Source organism: Stegodyphus dumicola, chromosome 6, assembly GCF_044657685.1.
Source record: "Stegodyphus dumicola isolate Sdum_Otavi_A_Nest chromosome 6, ASM4465768v1".
NCBI lineage: Eukaryota > Metazoa > Arthropoda > Arachnida > Araneae > Eresidae > Stegodyphus > Stegodyphus dumicola.
The window spans coordinates 14,304,226-14,324,628 of NC_140773.1; the positions used below are offsets into that span (position 1 = coordinate 14,304,226).

At 33.4% G+C, this 20,403-nt stretch overlaps 1 protein-coding gene across 3 annotated transcripts in view; it reads left to right on the top strand.

Moving 5' to 3' along the window:
* LOC118190133 (sorting nexin-24-like) overlaps positions 1-20,403 on the top strand; it is a 325,059-nt gene that overhangs the window by 279,687 nt on the left and 24,969 nt on the right. For 2 of the 3 annotated variants that reach the window (XM_085818124.1, XM_085818123.1), the window contains exons 2-3: positions 4,551-4,677; positions 16,663-16,746. In XM_085818124.1, the coding sequence (XP_085674250.1) occupies positions 4,615-4,677; positions 16,663-16,746 (147 nt within the window). In that variant the 5' untranslated portion in view covers positions 4,551-4,614. Of the gene's footprint in view, positions 1-100; positions 217-4,550; positions 4,678-16,662; positions 16,747-20,403 lie in introns of those variants that run through there. The other variant, XM_085818122.1, reaches the window with a different exon arrangement.

A 20,403-nucleotide genomic window follows, 5' to 3' on the forward strand; every position in this document is an offset into this window, starting at 1 on the left:
TACATAAATTCTAGTTTAGCTTATGTTTATTTGTTTAAAAACTAAGTGTACGGTAAAATGGGCACAAAAAATTAATATGTTTCGCGCAGAAGCTTCTATATAACAACTCAACACAACGTTCGGTTTAAACTTCCATCTCGGCTGCTTTTGTTTTGGAATCTGTGTACATACATTGAAAACAGCTAAATCTTATTTTTTCATGCAGTTTAATCTATGGTACGTATAACTGCCTTTCAATCATCCATCTTAGGGTACGTGAGGCACAGTGTCATTCTCACAATGCTTTAATATAGATAGTTGCTACAGTATACATGTATTTCCGCCCTCAGGCATTTTTTAAACGTAGTTGAGATTGATTGCAAATTCTTTGCAAGGCAGTATTTAAACGTAGGATCTTTGATTTGAGTTATATTTCCACGTGCAATATTTATTATTTCGCAAACGCGTTACTTCTTTAAATTAATAGTTTTTATTATATTTTTAATTTTTTTTTCTGTGCATTGGAATAAATTAGTGGACTCTCAAACTACTTTGTATTGTTTCCAGAAATATCTTCGGAGTTAAAAACCGCACAAAACAGTTTAAAAGTTAAGACAGATTATTGTAAAGTTCGTTGATACTTACTCATTTTCGGTTGCTATGTTTATCATGAAATTTTGTCTCAGATTCTGCTGAAGTTATATTTATTGTATTTTGTTCGGAAGCGCATGTCTACGCAGGGATTTTTCGTGGCTTCCAGGCGTGTAAGCTAAATACAAGATTGCTTTTCCTTAGAAAGTCAGCCACGAAGGCATCCTTCCCATTTGCAGGTAGCTCCCGTATATTCAAATAGCAGGTATCCTTGTCATATTCAAATAATTTAAAATAAGCTGAATGTAATGACATGCAATTAGCGTACTATATTTTTATACTAAGCTGACAAGGAAATTATAAACATATTTTATTCTCCTGTCTTCATCTTTGCTTAACTTTTTGATGGTCATCAACAAGCTCAACTCACATTGCAAATTCACAACTGACAAATATTGTGCGTATGTGGGAAGCGAAAATTGCTTAATCTTGCAGCCACCGAAGGATTAATTTCATCTTCACTCTTACAGTTCATTATTTGTCTTCTATTTTGCTGCTGGCATAGTAAAAACAAGTTTATTATAAGTTATTGTGAGATTATAGTTTTTCATAAGTTATTGTGGGATTATAGTTTTTCATTTTGTATTCTATTCGCAGAGGTAGAACTGCTTGTAATTTTCATTGTTTACCTTGTATATAATCCAAATATAAGTAAATTTGCTTTCAAAATTTTCAGATGAATGCATTTCTTCAGACATTTATTACTTCAGATTATCTCTGATGAGCAGGAATTAATAAAAGTAGTTATATTTTTGCTGGAGAACACAAACAGCCTTTTTCACCCCTTTGATTGTACTTTAGCATTGTCATGTGTCTCAGGTGGGAAGAGGGAAATGTTATTGATTCAAGAAACAAAAAATGAAATAGGCAAAGGAATATAAAGTATATTTGAATGAAATTTACTTCTAATAAGATAAAAAATGAATTCCTTTAAAAAGGTCGCTTTCTCAAAAGTGGTTTTAAAATTGAGTTTGCAGTTTAATGTAAAGGGGAGCAACTTTAGGCATGTGCTATTAAAATTACTGAATATAAGTTTATTTCAGTTTTCTGTCGTAAAGAAGAGACATTCAGTTTGCATCTTTGAATTTCAAAGAACTGTTATGGGCTTCGTTTGATGTTCAATTTCATACAGAATTTTTTTTTAATGTCCATGTAAGTGTAATTCTAACTTGTATGTCATAATTAAGATACAATAACACGCTGAACAAAAAGTTAAACAACAAAAATCAGTGTTTTTATTTTCAAATTTTATTAGGACTAGTTTCAATGATTTTACCGAACCATCATCCTCATTTGCAGAAGCGCAAATAACGAGATAAGATATAATGATCATTATAATCTAATAATATCTAAATTAATAGTATATCATATTTTGAGGGTGAAAAAGATAAATTTGCTAAAGTATTAAATCCATTTTAAATAAGAAGCTTCAAAGTGATTATATAGAGCTATGATATTTCATTTGAAAGTATAACTATTTAAAAAAATGCATTAAATTTTTCATAAATTATGAATTCTTATACAATGGTTAATTTCAAAAAAGCAAAAGTAATACTACTGTAACAAAGGGAAGGGGAAATAGTATTCTAATTGGTATGGGGGTACTTTGTTTACTTTTCAGGTCTCAAAATAGTTATGTTAAATTTTATGAAACTTTTATAGTTAAAATAATGATGTAAAATAATTAAATAAGCTGTGTTCAGTATTTGGTATTTGAGTAGTATTTCTAACTTTTCAAACTTCTGAAAAACCTTAGTTGCCTAGGCAGTATAGTAATTAGTAGAGGCTGTCAGATAATTACAATACAGAGGCTTTAATCCGGACTCGTAGGGACTTCGGCGATTCCGGATTAGGGGTTTTTCCGGATTATAGATCAGCAATTTAAATCTAGTAAGATAGCATGCAGAAATTATAAAATTAAAAATATGAAACCATAATTTATGAAATAAAGAGCAATTATGATCTAAAGGGTATCAAAATTTACAAAAAAAGAAAAAGGCTTAATATTTATTTGTTTACTTTTTTTAAACATTTCTTTCAATGTATGTTGTTTAAGTTGCTTCGTTTTATGTTTTAATACCTTCTCTTTAATTCTATAAACAGACGTAATTTCTTGTTCAGTTACAAAGTTCTGCTGTTCAAGTCCTGTAATTGCTGTGCCGAGAATACCGATTAACTTATCAATCGAAATTTTTTTGTTTTCACTAACCTCTCTGTCACTTCTTCATGCCTTTATCCATTTTTTACAGCAATTCCACTCATTGTTTGATGGACATTGAAACGTGCTTTCACTTTGTAGATCCTTTGGCAGCTGCAGAATCGGAAATTTTTTTTGACATAATCGAAAGTTCAAGCTTACTTTTTGTAAAATTGCTTTAACAGTCTGCAAAAAATAATAAACCGGATCCAATTAGAAGATTAAGGAACAACGCAATCTGCAACATAAATAAATAATTAGATAATTTTAGCGTAGCTTATACCGTCCGTTATACATTAAACACACATGCGTAAACGTATTATGCACATATGTAAACATATATGTGCGTGCGTAAAGGTATTATGCGCATGCTTAAACGCTACACATGCTCAGAAAGTTTGTAGCTTTGAGGTCCGTATTATAGATCATTCCGGATTAAAGACTTTGTACTGTATTCCATTGAGCTTGTGTTTGAATTCTCTAAAAGGCATTGTCATTTCTGACTGTACTGTCTTTGTAAAATAGAGGCATGTAAAATTGTTGATTTAAAAACTCTCAGACACTGAGTTTAAGAATACAAAATTCTCTAATTTTATTGCCTAACATACTGTTAGTCAATAATCTTTGTGCATTTTGGCTTAATTAAACAGTCCAATCTAATTCAATCAATAATATTGTAAATTTATCAAACTTAGTCCATCAGTAGCAAGTTGATAAGATTGCTGAGCCGAAGTTGTTTGTTCCAGGTTCACTTCCTGGCAAATGGGCTAGTTGTAGGACTTTGTTTAAGGTTTTTTTATATGCAACATGAATACAAATAATTTTCTTAAGGGGAAGAAAAATTGTAAAATTGCTGAACTCTAGTGGTTCTTACTTGGGCTCAATTTGAGGCAAACAGACTGGCTGCATGGGTGTTTTTGTTGTTTTACCTATCTATATGAGCCAGTTTCCATTAGAAAGTCCACTACAAAGGCATCGCTTTCCTTAGGCAGATAGCCTTAGTGTGAACTTTTTCTAAGATCAATAACCCTCTTATACGTTGGTATAATCAGTTAAACCTTTCAAACTTGTACATTATTCCATAACCATCTTTTCAACTGTAGGCAAGTGGTTTGTTTCGTTATATAATTATATCAGTTAATGGACTTACATTCTTAAAAAATTATGGAATGTTGAAGTAGTAATTAATTGTGGGTAATTTCTACTTTTGCTTTATTTTAGAAATAGAAAATCATAATTTTATACAAAAGTTTAGATGATGTCAACTCATGATGAGCCTCCTCGTGATGAGACAAACACAATTATTAGGACTCGGGAAAAAGCTTTCTACTTTTAAATAAGCTTACTGGTAAAATTTACGTTATCATATGATTATTCACCCCATTAATATTTCCTTTTGTAATTTTATTGGGAAAACTATATACAAAGATTGCAAGTAACTGCAATTGTAAATGAAACTAATTGCAATTGTATTTTGTAATTTCCTCATCTTATTAAAGCTTAGTATGTTTTCCAACTGTTGCCTTTTTGCAAGATGATATGAAAATTGCATTCTTTGTTTAGATTTGATTCTTTCGCAAAAAATTAAATACCTAAATAGGATTATGCATAAATGAATATTTCTTATAAAGGAGTTTTAACTGTGTAAAATTCTTTAAATATTTTACAGAATTGCTATAATATTTACTAAATACTTTTTTTTAATAACTACTGTAAATTTCAGGTATATTACATGTCACAGAAGAATGTGAAATAATGCTGCATGTGACATTTAACAAGTACCAGTGATGATAAGTGCTCTTATACCAAGTTTTCGTCAGGTTCAGGGGAACCACGGGAAACACTATACAGTATGTACTGTATTTTTCATATTAATTTCCATGTTAAAAAACTATTTCATCTTTTAATTTGTGTTTGGTTTTGTTTCATTCAGATGCAGTAATAAAGTTAAAAATACTTGCATGTTGTTTACACTTAGTTTTTCTGTGGAATTTTATTTTAAAACTGGAAAATATCTGAACTAATCTTATATTAAAAAAATTCTGTTTGCTTATTTCTGTACTAAGTTTGTATGAATTTGTGTTAGTCTAATTATGTATGCTTGTATCAGTTTGTTTTGAATCTAATTAATTGGATCATAAATGTGGTATTTGATAGACTATCCTTAAAACAACTTTTTGCAATAGGTTAATGATGTCACTAAGGAGTGAATTGTTCTTCCAATTATTTTTCCTATTCAAGATAAGTGTGGAATGTAATTTATTCCATGATTACGTCATTGGTCGGAAATTGTCTGATTATAAACCCAGTAGCTAAGAATGCTTTAAAAAGGACTGGAATTTGCTCTATATTGTATTACAAGTGGAGAAATGTTATGTTAAACTATATTTCATTTAATATCAGTGTACCTTTTCAACCTTAATAAATTTTAGTAAATAATAGAAATGAAAAGTTAATGTTCAAAAGCATGGATCTTAAGGAACAGTAATAAAGTCTTTGTATGCGAGATGAAAAACCTTTCTCTGCAAATGTTTTTCTTTGTAAATTCTTAAAGCCAGACTATCTTAAAATTCTGTGTATTGATGAAATCAGAATTTGTATATTTTCTTGGGAATCATGATTATAATTTTCGGTTGATCTTTGGATTATGGTAACTTGGCGATTTTTTGGTGAAAATTAGGCGACCAACTCTGCTACAGCAACCCTCTATTGTTTTTTTTGCCGCCATTTTGTCTTCACGAAGTAAAGACATGTTTCTTTTCTTTTTATTTACTGAACACTTTTTCCAACAATCTACTAGCCGAATTACACTTATGCTAGAAATTTTATGTAACAAAACTGCTTAATCATGACAAATATTAACTGCAAAATTGGGAAAAAGTGCACAATCGCAAACTCCTTGCACGTTTTTCAGAATAGCACATACACATAAACCAGTTACACATCGACTTATTTTTACTTAAAAAAAAATTCCCAGAATTGCACAAAAATGGCATTGCACACACTCTTAACTTTATCCATGTACACTGCTATTTTCTCATAAATTACGAAAATTTGCACGAAAATGCAAAAAAATTTTGTGAATCTTTAAATCTGGTAAAAAGAACATATATGAAATTACCTGATTGCGAAAAAGCACATACCCTTTCCAAAGATGAACATTTCCACGTATAAAATAAATAAAATATCCAAAAACTTTCACCTCTAAATTATCTATTATATTATAAACATCACCAACGAATTCATACCGCAAACATTACAAATGGTTACAAATACTTAGTGTCAAATATTTAAATTATTTCCATGCACGTTTACTTCAACTGAAACGTATACCAAATTCATACAAATATAAAATTCACAAAATAACTATCATTTAATTAAAATATCACTAAACCATGTACACGTCGACTTATTTTTACTTAAAAAAAATATCCCAGAATTGCACAAAAATGGCATTGCGCACACTCTTCACTATATCCATGTATACTGCTTTTTTCTCATAAATTAGAAAAATTTCACGAAAATACATGACAATTTTCTCAGTCTTTAAACCCGGTAAAAAGAACATATATGAAATTACCTGATCGCGAAAAAGTATTTACCCTTTCCAAATATGAACATTTCCACATATAAAATAAATAAAATATCCAAAAACTTTTACCTCTAAATCATCTATTATATTATAAACGTCACCAACGAATTCATACCTCAAACATTACAAATGGTTACAAATACTTAGTGTCAAATATTTAAATTATTTCCATGCACGTTTACTTCCACTGAAACGTATACCAAATTCCTACAAACATATAATTCACAAAATAACTATCATTTAATTAAAATATAATTAAATTCAAAAACACTACTTAAAATATAAAAATCATTGCTAATAACAATTTTCCAATAATACCATATTATTTTATTTACTCCTTACATTTAGAACAATGCATAAAAATAATATCCTCAAATAATTAAAAATACTAACTTTCCTAATCTTCTTCAGAATCTTGATTACGTGGCCGATAAACTTTTCTTATTTCCTCCACTAAATAAAAAGCAAGCGTATGTGCGCCTGTTTCAGGATCTTTAAAATCATACACAGCAAGGTACCAGGTAAAATAAATAACTTAATAAAACATCTTTACGGCGCGTAATGAACTGGAAGTTTATCTGTCAGCACTATCCTTATCTTCAGGGCAGATGTTTTTATTTTATTCGTCTTATAATTCCTTATTAAATGTAGTATTTCATCTTGATGTACTCCGTCTTTGATAAGATTTAAATCGAATTCTTCATCATTATAAATATCACGAATACACATCAAATAGTTTTCTGGTTGCAATTTTCGAATTTCAACTATGCGTAATGTATGTTTTACGCAAGCGCGCGTTGAAAGAAATTTTTAATAAAGTAAACAAATAAATATGAAGCTTTTTTTTTTTTTTTTTGTAAATTTTGTTACTCTTTAGATCAGTGTTTCTTAACCTTTCTAGCGAGTCGCACCCCATTAAATCTGAAAATATATCTCCGCATCCCATTGAAAAATGTGTTTTAATTTTTTTAGTCTAGAAAAATACATTTTTTGCGAAACTTATTGTTTATTGAAAAACATTGTACATTTTACACAAATACAAAACAATATTATTTTTATTAATGACTAGTCTGTTGTTGTTTGTTCATTATTTATACTGGCGAAGCGAGGTTCCTTTTTTGAAAGACATACGCGTAAGTCATCACTTGCATTTAAGTGATTTCTCCCTTTAGTTTTTATATGCAAAAGCAATGAAAATCCCATTTTGCACAAGTAGGTGGTAGCAATGGGGAGGAGTAACCATTTCAGTAAGTTGATCTTTTTTCAGATCACTATCATCCATCAAATATAAGTTAAATAGAAGTGGATTCAGTATCCATCTCTGAGTTTTGGTAATATTTCCGGTAGAAAAATATCCATTGAATGATTCGCTCAATCGTCTCAAATGTATTACAATGTCGGGTATAATTGCATTCTTTTCATTTTTCGCAATAACAGAATCAAGCAAGGGAAAGTTTGAAAAATTCCCCTTTTCTACTCGACGTATCCAAATTTCTAATTTTGCGATAAATGAAGATAATTTTTTACTAGATATTATTATATTTATACCAAATCCTTGCATTGATAGATTCAATTTATTTGAATGGCTAAATATGTCTGCTAAGTATATAAGGTATTTCTCCCACTTTTCAAGCGTCCTTCGTGGTGTAGTGGTTCTGCACACTAGGCTGGTATTCCAGAGGTCCGTGGTTCGATTTCCGGCGAAGGTGGTTGCTAATTTTTCATCTCTCTGCCTTCCAAAAAATCCTAATGACTTTACAAGTAGGCCAGCATCAGCATTGCATCATTACTCTCAAAATCTTTTACTAAGTAACAGTTTTGACTAGTCAGTAATTGAATAATTTCCTAACGCAATTCAAAAACTCTCTTAAGCATGCGACCCTTAGATAACCATCGTATTTCGGTGTGATATAGGAGCACGGTATGATCAGCACCGATTTCTTCGCAAAATGCATGAAAAATGCAATGATTAAGCGCTCGCCCTCGGATGTATTTTACTACATTTACTGCTGTAGTTAGATGTTGTTTTAAACTTTCTGGCAATGCTTTCGACGCAAGTGCATGACAATGCAACATGCAATGCGTTATTATAACTTCCGGTAATTCTCTTTTCATGTGTGAAAAAAACCTGAATTTTTGCGTAACATTGCTGGAGCTCCATCAGTGCGTATTGAGCCAATCACATTCATTGGTAATTGATATTTAGTAAAAAAATCTTTGATGGGATTGCGATTGAAAACATCAATTCCTCTCGTACTCACCTCCAGTGGCTCACAAAATAGAAATTCTTCTATCACCTCTTTTTTCTTCACATATGTGACAAATACCAAAAGTTGGCTACAATTATCAACATCAGTTGACTTATCCAGTTGCATACTTATTTTTAGTGCACTGATTTTTATGTCTTCAATTACTTGCATTAAAATATCTTCACTGAGATCTTGTATTCGCGATCGTATAGTGTCATTCGATAATGGAATTTGTTGGATTTTTTTAATGTGCTTCTGAATCTAAAACTGTTTTAGCAATAATTAAAGCAGAAGGTTTAATCAACTCTTCAGCGATCGTGTGAGGTTTCTTTTTTTTCCACATAAATATGCCACTTGATATGACGCTTCTAATAAAGGTTTCTGAATTGCTGGTCCGCACAATTTTAGGATAATTCCACTGGTATCAAACCGAGCCTTCTTTGACTTCAAGCTGTTCATGCTATGCGCTTTTTCGCCCCCATGCAGATTGCTGAAATGCTCTAATAACTTTGATGGTTTGAGATTGCTGTTTGAAAATATCTTGGAACACAAGATGCATTGTGGTCGTTGCGTGCCATCTTTTTCGGTTGTGCATGTAAATCCATAACCGGCATACTTATCGTTCCATTGTCGTTTTTTTGACATAGTGGGGTTCACTATAATCAATTTAATTATTTAGAAATAATGTAATATAAATATATGTAGTGTTCTTACGTTTGTAATATCGCTGAATCCTATTCGGCTTGAACGGGCAGTTAAGAATATATTAGTCTCAAGATTTCTGGACAAGTCAGAATACACAATACACATGTCGCAGACACAATAGTTGACTCAACCTAACACAGGCGCAGTAGATGCAGATACAAATCTGTGAATCCGTAGATTGCATTGGAGTAGCACATATTAGCGCATGCACAAGCTGGGATAACGTTCTCCACTTGTATTCCCACAAAGTGTTTTTCTTTTCTCCATCACCTAGCTGCCTGTTTGCGTTCGTTTGTAGCGTTTCATGCCTTTTCGTAGCGTAGTGTATACGCCCATCGGTACCGGCTCTTTCCTGTGCCTTTTGCCGATAAGTGAGCTAGGTGCTACTAATTTTTATGATCTTCAATATTGGGGACACAGTAAAAATCCTTTCCTTCGTTCAATATAATGAATATTGAATCTTGTAGGAAGAATAAAGCTAATTTTTCAGAATGAACAGCATACTTTTATTTGAATTTTAAAACAGAACCAAAAAAAAAAATAAATAAATAAATACTGCAGCTCTAAACTATCAAAATTAACTCTTAACTACTGCAGTTAAAACTCTTACAACTATTAAAATATACTCCAAATCTTAAACTCTCTAAACAAAAAAATATATAAAAATCTTCCGAATCCTCCTCTTGTTGCCACACCGTAAAATGCAAGTTCTTGTCCTATTATTTATATTTCACGTTCTCTTTAAGTCACGATCTTTACAAGTCACGATCTTTACAAGTCATGATCTTTACAAGTCACGATCTTTACAAGTCCCCTCACAAGAAGCACATTCGTCACCGTAAAGACAATGTTGCTCAGAGTTCATTGAGAGAGAAAGAGTTAACAGCTAACCTTGACAAAGCATCAGCATTCCCATGTGAACTTCCTTTGCGGTACGTCACAGTCATGTTATACCGTTGTAACGCTAAGGCCCGAGACAATTTAGCACCATGAGGGGCACTTTGAGTCAAGTAGGTGAGGGGATTGTGATCAGACACAATCTGCACTTTGGCACCGAAAATCCATGTGTCAAATTTTTTCAAGGCTTCGATGACACAAAATGCTTCTCGTTCGATGGTTGACCATCGTTGTTGACAGGGCATTAATTTCTTACTGAAAAATGCTATGGGCATTTCTTTGCCATGTTCGTCGTTTTGAGCTAAACACGCTCCAATTGCGAAAGCAGATGCATCCGTATAGAGTTGAAAGGGCTTGCTGATGTCCGGAGTATGCAGAGATGGCATTTTAATCAACTCTTCTTTAAGTTTGTTGAAAGCTGCTTCTTTTTCAGTGTCCCATGGAATATTATTTGGAACACTCTTCATTGTAAGGTTTGTTAGAGGTAAAACAATCTCAGAAAAATTTGGGATATAATCCCTATAGTAGCTTGCTAGCCCTAAAAGACTCCTGACTTCTTTTTTAGTGGTAGGCTTAGACAGATTTCTGATGACTTCTACCTTCTCAGCATCTGGAGAGTGAGTGCCAGAACCTATTACATGTCCTAGAAACTTCACGTGACTCTTTCCGAAATCACACTTTTCTAGATTTGCGGTTAGATCTGCGTTTCTCAGTGTCTGAAACACTTGGTCGATGTGATAGAGGTGGTCATCCCAAGTTTCAGAAAATATTGCCACATCATCAATATATGAACGGCAGTAGTTCTTATGGTTTGCAAGCACCTTATCCATCGATTTTTGGAAGGTACTTCCAGCATTTTTGAAACCGAAAGGGAGAACTTTCCATTGGTAATGGCCGGAATGAGTGATAAATGCTGTGTAGGGTTTAGCTTCTTCTTTCATAGGAATTTGCCAATATCCCTTGGTTAAATCGAGAACTGTTATGAATTTGGCTTTCCCTATTTCGAATAGTAAATCTTTAGCAATCTTCATCGAATAGGCGTCCGGAATTGTGAAGCTATTTAAAAGCCTGAAGTCTATGCACAGTCTAACGCCGCCATTCTTTTTTGCAACACATACTATAGGATGTGCCCAGTCACTGTCACTGGGTTCTATAAGATCCCATTCTAACAGTTCTTTAACTTGACGATCGACTTCCTCTTGAAGTGAAACAGAAACACGGTAGGGCCTCAATCTTTTTGGATTACATTCTTCTGTAACCTTGATGTCATGACCATCAACATTGGCTTGACCAGGTTTGCTACTGAAAACATCTACATAATATTTTAGTACTTTAAATAGTCCTTCCCATTGGTAATATTTTAAGTCACCTTTCAAATTTTGTAAATAGGTCCAGATATCATCAGCAGATTTATTCATAAGATCTGCTGGTGCATAGTGGATATCTCCAAACTCTTCATCTTGGTCAAAAATGATACCAACGTGATCTACACGAGCAATATATGGCCTTAACTTATTTATATGGAGTTCTATAATACTTCCGTTTTCCATCTCGATTTTGGCAGAGTGTGGCCTGGTAAGTTTGATCACGGTAGTTGGTCCTTGCCACGTGTTGAGCAATTTATGAGATGATGATGGCATTAACACGAGGACTTTGTCCCCAACATTGAAAGTCTTTTCTTGAGAACGTAAATTGTATCTTGAAGTGTACTCTTCTTGAGATATTTTGGAATTTGCTGATGCAATGTCATGAGCTTTTCTTAATTTTTCTAAAAGGTCTTGTAGATAATTTTCAATTGAACGGGAAGCTGTAATTGGAATGCTATGTTCACCTGTCCATATTTCTTTCAGCAAAGATAATGGTCCTGGTGGTATTCTTCCATATACCATCTGGAAGGGAGACAAACCAGTGGTGCTATGTGGCACTTCTATGTAGGCAAACAGGAGATAGGGAAGATGCAAATCCCAGTTTCTGCCATGTTCTTGGATATTTTTGTTCATCATCTCTTTTAAGGTTCTATTCCAACGCTCGACAGCACCCATACTCTCGGGGTGTCCTGGAGTGGAGAATCGTGGAGACACACCAAGTAAGTTTTCAAAGGCTCGGGTGAGTTTGGCTGTGAAATTAGTTCCCTGGTCGGAACAAATCACTTTTGGAAATCCAGTTTGAGTAAAAAGCCTCATCAAAACGTTGCATGTTGTTTTCGCACTTATGTCTTTGACGGGGGTGGCTTCTGCCCATCTGGTGCATAGGTCAACTGCACATATTTATATTTTATACAATCCCCTCACCTACAAACCGATGACCTCTCCTGGATGGAGGTTCTAATGGCCCGATACAATCCACGCTCCATACTTCAAAGGGTGTTTCCGGCCTAACAATAGGTTGAATTGGGATTTGATCTTTGTACGTAACTGTTCTCCTCAATTGGCATTCTTTACAACTTTCACAGAATTTTTTAACATTTTGCTTAATAGTAGGCCAAAAGAATGAGTACTTGATTCGTTGAATTGTCTTTTCCTCACCGAGGTGGTCGGCAAGAGGGATTTCATGTGCCATTCTTAGGACTTCCCTTCTTTTTTCTAAAGGTAATACAACTTGCTTAATGTTTTCACCACAAATATATTCGGAATGAAGTAATATGCCGTCATCGAAAGTATATGAATTTTGATTTTTATTTGCCCATTCAAAGCATTTTTTTAGAGTTTCTTCTTGTTCTTGATGTGTCTTGAATTCCAGTCTTACCCTGTTCGTTGTTTTCAGAGACTCTATGTTTTCTTGGAAAATCTGATTAACAACAGCCAAATTTGTGGTATTGTCTTCAACTGGTGAGGGTTTATCATCTGTCTCTTTGTACTCTAAGGGGGATGCATCCCAATAACGATCACTGTTCCACAGTTCGATATTTCCACAGAGTGTTTCATAAGCTGAAGAACTCAATAGCAAGTCGGTAACTAGCTTTTTTGAAACAGCACACGTAATGGACACTCTACCGTGAAATTCATCATCAATTTTCATCTGGAAAATCTTTAGTGGAGTAATTTCGTTTTCACCCAAAAGCAGAAGATATCTCTATTTTACTTTCTCCTTCGCAAGGTATGTTGTCAACCAATTTCTCACGGACTACTGAAATTTGTGCTCCCGTGTCTACGATTCCATTTAGAATAATATCTCCACATTTAACATTGACAAGTTTTAATTCATCTATGTTTCTAGACACGTCCACTGATTTTGAGACAGGAATAGAGATCTTGGCAGTTAGCACTTCTGGTTTTTCTTTTTCTGTAAGGGGTGCTTGTGTTTGTATTAAGTTGTTTTGTGCTGTTGCAGAAGCACTTCTTGATATCCGATTTTTGGTACATAACTTAGATGTATGACCTTCTTTTCCACAATTATAGCAAGTTAGTTTGAAACTAGGCTTTTGTGGTTCGTCACTCTTACGGGATGGGTACACTCTTGGCGTGTTTTCAGCGGACAGCGATTTATTTCTGAAAGCTCTTTCTGGAAGTGGAGAATGAGGTTGCCATTTTTTATTAGTTCTGTCTGCTGATGGATTACCACCAGTCCGTTTTGAGATATTACGAACACTGTCATATTCGTCAAGTTTATCAGCTAATTTGGTTGGAGAAACGAACTTCGCCCAGTCGTCAAGAAGATGGTCTCTTACTTCATAGGGTACTCTTTTCTTAATTTGGTCAGTAATAATCAAGTCTTTTAACGTGGCAAAATTTGTGATTTCAAGACCATTGATCCATTCTTCAAAATAACTTGTAATTTCGTAGCAAAAATCTCTCCATGATTTTTCAGCGCTCTTTTGGTGCATCACAAATTTTTTTCTAAAGCTTTCAGGATTTAATTTAAATCTCTTCAATAAAATGGCCTTAATGTACTCATAATCTTCAAAATTTTCTTCAGATTCCCTACCAATTAATTGAATGATTTCAGATGGCATTAAAGTCAATAAACATGAAACCCAATCTTTAGGATCAATCTTTGTCCTTTTAGCTTGTCTTTCAAATAAGGATAAATAAATCACAATATCATCGTGTCTTAAATTGAATTTGGGAATAAGCTTAATTAAATCAAAATTATGATGTCCATTTTCATTTGTTGGTGGAGTTTGTGTTAGTCGAACACGAGATTCAATTTCGAGTTTCCTCAATTCAAACTCCATTTGCTCTCTTTTCTGCTGTGCTTCTAATTCTTCTTTCCTTCGTCTTTCCTCAAGCTCTTTCTCCTTTCTTCGCTGTTCCTCAATCTCTTCTTTCCTTCGCCTTTCCTCAAGCTCTTCTTTCTCCTTTCTTCGCTGTTCCTCAATCTCTTCTTTCCTTCGCCTTTCCTCAAGCTCTTCTTTCTCCTTTCTTCGCTGTTCCTCAATCTCTTCTTTCTCCTTTCTTCGCTGTTCCTCTTCTTTTCTTTTCCTCTCTTCAATAATCGTTAAAAACACTTCTTTAGCAAATGCTTCATCATATGTATCACTTTGAATTATTTCATTTTTTATCGCCACGATTTTCATACTTGGATCTACTTGAATTTCTAATTCAGCAGCTAAAGCCAGCAAATACTCTTTTTTCCCACGTCCCATAAAAGCCATGTCTCGATTTTATTCAGCCAATAGACTCTTAGTTTTATTAAAAAAAAAACAATTTTTTTCTTTTCTTTTTCTATTTAAATATAATTCACAATGAATTTAATTTTATTCGGCACGAAAATCAATCAGTGGAATCAATACTTAATGTGTTGTTCACCTACTCTGGCGAGTCAAACGAAATTACATTTGAACACTGTCATATTCATTACTTTGACAAGTAAATAAACTAAGATTCCATGACGGAAATAATAATTAACTTTTCATAATCTTAATTAATTATTTTACGTTTACAAGGTAAATTGAGCTCTCACCTGAGTTATTTTGGTTAGTAATTATATGCGGAGAAATCCCGATCCTGTCGACTGCGCCAGTAAAAATCCTTTCCTTCGTTCAATATAATGGATATTGAATCTTGTAGGAAGAATAAAGCTAATTTTTCAGAATGAACAGCATACTTTTATTTGAATTTTAAAACAGAACCAAAAAAAAAAAAAAAAAATAAATACTGCAGCTCTAAACTATCAAAATTTTAAACTCTTAACTACTGCAGTTAAAACTCTTACAACTATTAAAATATACTCCAAATCTTAAACTCTCTAAACAAAAAAATATATAAAAATCTTCCGAATCCTCCTCTTGTTGCCACACCGTAAAATGCAAGTTCTTGTCCTATTATTTATATTTCACGTTCTCTTTAAGTCACGATCTTTACAAGTCATGATCTTTACAAGTCACGATCTTTACAGACACTATTGCAGATTTCAAATATTTTATTATAAGAAATTTAATAAATGATATTTAATAATTTTTATGATTAGGTAGGGGCTTCTCCCGCACCCCCAAAAATACATTCCCTCCCCCGGTTAAGAACCACTGATCTAAAGGGTATCAAAATTTACAAAAAAAAAAAAAGCTTAATATTTATTTGTTTTACTTTATTAAACATTTCTTTCAATGTATGTTGTTTAAGTTGCTTTGTTTTATGTGATAATACTTTCTCTTTAATTCTATAAACAGACATAATTTCTTGTTCAGTTACAAAGTTCCGCTGTTCGAGTCCCGTAATTGCTGTGCCGAGAATACCGACTAACTCGTCAATCGAAATTTTTTCATTTTCACTAACCTCTCTGTCACCTTCTTCATGTCTTTATCCATTTTTTGCAGCAATTCCACTTTTTGTTTGATGGACATCGAAACATACTTTCGTTTTGTAGATCCTTTGGGAACTCCAGCATCAGAAATTCTATTTGACATAATCGAAAGTTCAAGTTTACTTTTCTGAAATTGCTCTTACAGTCTGAAAAAAGTAATAAGCCGGATCCAGTTCAAAGATTAAGGAACAACGCAATCATCAACATTAACTGAAATAGATAATTAGATAATTTTAGCTTGTACCATCCGTTATACATTAAATGCGCATGCGAAAACGTATTCTGCACTTGCGCACAGGCATATACGCAGTCGTAAAGGTCTTACGCGTATACGTAAATGCCTATGCGCATGTGTCAACGCGGCACATGCGCAAAAAGTTTTTAGCTTTGAGGTCCAGATTATAGATCATTCCGGATTATGGGTGTCCGAATTAACGACTTTTGACTGTACTTATTTTATGTGAATCAAATATATATATATATATATATATTTGAATATAGGACAATTTCAAAATTATTAAAACATTTAAAGCATTGTGATAGAAATAATAGAAAAAATTTGTGAAATTTATCATTTTATTTATATTTATGAAAATGTATGTTACTTATCAATTCTCAGAAAGTAAATAATTTTGAAAATTTGGATTTAGGTGTTTGAAATTGAAGTTTATGCTTCAGGGAAGTGCCACAAAATTGAGCGAAGATATCGTGCCTTTCATTCTTTGCACAAGCAGGTAGTATAACTATGGAATTCTTGATATTTTTAAATATGAAATTGTTTGATATAACTGTGTTTGGTTTTCTTTTTTATTCTCTTGTATGAAGTATTCCTCAATGCAAATATCCATTCTGACTACTATCGAATGCAATTTAACAATGTTTTTGCGTGACATCTGTACGTAAGGACAGAATAAAGAGCTCTTCCCCGCCAAAAAAAATTATACTGATTTGAAATGAATTCTGAAGAGAACTTTTCATGGTGTCTGTACGTTTTTGAATTATGCAAGATACGTACATATCTCGCACTACTCAAAAACGAGTAGCCTCAGAATGTTGAAATTTTGTATATAGGATTGCTATAATGTAGATGTGCACGTCGTATTTTGGGTGCAATCAGCTGCACCAAAAGTATAAAAATATATGTATATTTGAATTTAACAAGTATTCTCTATTGTAAATTAGGTCGCAGCAATAATAAATTTTATAATTATTTTTTATTTTTGCAATTAAAATTTCTTAATTAAATTTTAATTTTATATTAGCTTTATACGAATAGAGAATATTTGTTAAATTCAAATTTCATTCCTTGCAGCAATGTTGCAAGAGAATTATTTAAATTTAATTTAACTTTACTATATTCTTGTAAATATATGTGTATATATATGTATATCCACTCTGTTACTTGGCTCCGTAATCTCAGTTTCTTTATTCTTATATGTTTGTAAATTGTGCAATTTTTGCATTAAAAATGATTTAATTATGTTGTTACTATCTTCCGGTTAAGGTTTTTATGCCTTTAGTAAATCTATATGCAATATTTTTAGAATTATCAACAATTTAAAAGTTGTTGAAGTGCCGCTAAGCCTGATTATTTTTGCTATGGTTACCATGTTTGTTTACATTTGAAGCAACAGAATAGTAGATTTGTTGCCAATCTAGAGAAAGTAAGCTTCACAATAACAAAGATAATGCCTTCTTTTATTATTGCGAATTAAATCATGCTTAATCCATTCTGGAATTTATTCGAGGAAAAAGTGTTTTAAGATTTACCTCATAATTTTCAATACAGATATTTTGAGTTTTTATGTATTTTTGCTTTGTCGCGAAGTGAAAACTGAATTAATTCAATGAGAAATTCTGAATCATCTGTGAAAAACTGTTTCTTTTTTTTGGGTTGTTATTTGCTTAATTTCTTTTATACATCATTTTAGATTTATTATAGTATTTGAAAAGAACATGTAGCAATGATTAGATAATGCTTAAGGTGATATAAATTTTGTACATTCTGAGTTAAAAAATGAATGATATGTAACGCTGTTAAGTGAACCTAAGGCCAGAGTGTCGCTATTTTAAACAAATATAATGAATTTTAAAGAGTACATTTATTCTGTTGGGGTTTATGCGCTATCGACGAAGTAAATTTAATTCAATCTAATAAGCTTAAATGAATTGAAGAAAAATGTGTATAATTTAATATTTTGTACAAGGAGTCATGTAGTGTACACAACAGATTTTTTTATACAGCTTATCTTTCCATCACATTTATATTTGCTTATAGCCCACCAGCGGCGGAGGGGTAAAGTTGCTGAACAGTGGTAGTTCGGTCTGAGGTTCGAATTCCGCGAATGGGCTGGCTGCATGCGCGTTTTCGTGGTTTTCCCCATGTGTAACGTGTATACGAGCCAGTTTCCCTTAGAAAGTTCTCCACGGAGGCATCCCTCCCCTTAGGCAGATAGCCCTAGTGTACTTTGCCATAATCTCAATAAACCAAACGAAACTATATTTGCTTGTAAAATAATATTTAGAAAAGGGGAAAAATCGAATGTTGTAAATCAATCAGTTATTTCATTCATAATCAAAGGAATCTGAATTAAATTTTATGGTACTTTGCAGGTAATGGGAGACAACATGGCACGAAATTTAAATATTGGCACAAAATCTAATCAGATATAAGAACGTCAAACCTCTATGAGAACAGCTATTTTATTAAATCCAAGATAAATGCAGAAAACAAGCACAAGTACAGAAATTCGTAAATGAAAATATCTGATTATTTCAGTCGACAAATATACAAGCTCTGTCCAGAAGGTTTGGTGAATGCATCTATAGTTACAATGGATTGTTATCTTACATAATAAAACAGCAGTTACAGTCCTTTGAAGTAATCCCCGTTTGTGGTAATGCACATTTGGGAATGGTTTTACAGGTCCTAGAAACTCCTGGTGTAGTTATCTTTAGGGATGGGGTTTAGCTAAGTCGTAGCATAGTTCTACATGTCTGAAATGCCGAAAACCTCTGGCCCTTCAGGGCTGATTTGAATCTGAGGAACAAGGAAAAGTCAGCAGTAAGGTGAGAGATTCAGGGACATAGCTACCCTGTTGGCCAGGATTTGCTGCACCAGCCAGGTGGTGTAGGGCCAGGCATTATTAGTGGAGCAGGGTTTAGTTGCCTTTGTTTGGCATATTGAGGGTATAACCACTTGATCTGTTACAGCAGGCATTTTGATATTTCCACATTATTGCATCATTAAACGTGGTGCTCTCAGGAAGGAATTGCCTCAGACACCAGGTCTTGCCACCCATGATGATGGTAATTTGAGTTTCAATCTGCCATGTCACTGAGGTGTCCACAGGCATCAAGCCAAAATTGCATTTGTTCCGAGGTAAAAAAAATGTGGGAGCACAAGTCAGGAGCAAAATTTGCATTTACCTAAATGGTGAGTCGTGAGGTGAGCTGCCTCATAATCAATTCTCACTTTTTTCGCTATCATTTACACTGTTATATGACGATCCTAGACTAAAAGTTCCTTCACTTTGTCTGGTGTGCACACAGTTGCATGCTGACCACTTTGAGAGGAATCATCAGTGATGTCCCACCCTTCTCAGAGGCCTTTAAATCACTTATGCATGCACTTCAAGGTATCAGCACATATTTTGTAATTCGCTATCAGCATTTCATGAGTCTCTGTCAGTGATTTTCCAAGTTTTAATTAGAATAGCATATTTGTTCACAAATCCTAGTTTGAGTTTTGACCACAGCATATACAATGGTGTGCAAAACTTAAGCAACAGGTGTTCTTTTTGCAATAACTTCATGAAAAGTCATCTGAGAGATATGAAATTCAGAAACAAGAGACAACATTTTGTATTTAAATGATGACTAAAGCATAGTTGCGCAAAAATGAATGCAAAGAATATAGTATGGAATCAAACAAAAAAAGCTTTATTGAACTCATAGTACAGTTACACATGATTGTCTGTATAAGAGGAAGAACAACAAGCAGATGTTCCTTAGTATGGAATATGTCCTCTCCTTACTGTAATGGTTGCTTCGCACCGTCTCTCCATATTCAGTACCAGATTGACCAACAGCTCTTGAGGTAAGAGTGCCCATTCTTCAATCAGCATATGTTTCAGTTCTCAGTTGTTGAATGTTCGCCATAGGATGTAATCGTGCCGCAAAGCATCCCACACATGTTCTGTGGGATTTAATAAGGGAGAACACTGGCCAATCCATTCAAGTTATAGCTTTACTTTCCAATAGCTTCTGAAAAGCAGGAGTCCGGTGAGGCTGTGCATTGTCATCCATAAAAACGACGTCTGCTCCAATGGCATCTCGGAACATACATACATGGGGAAGGATCACCTCCTGACAATAGCTGTCTCCAGTTA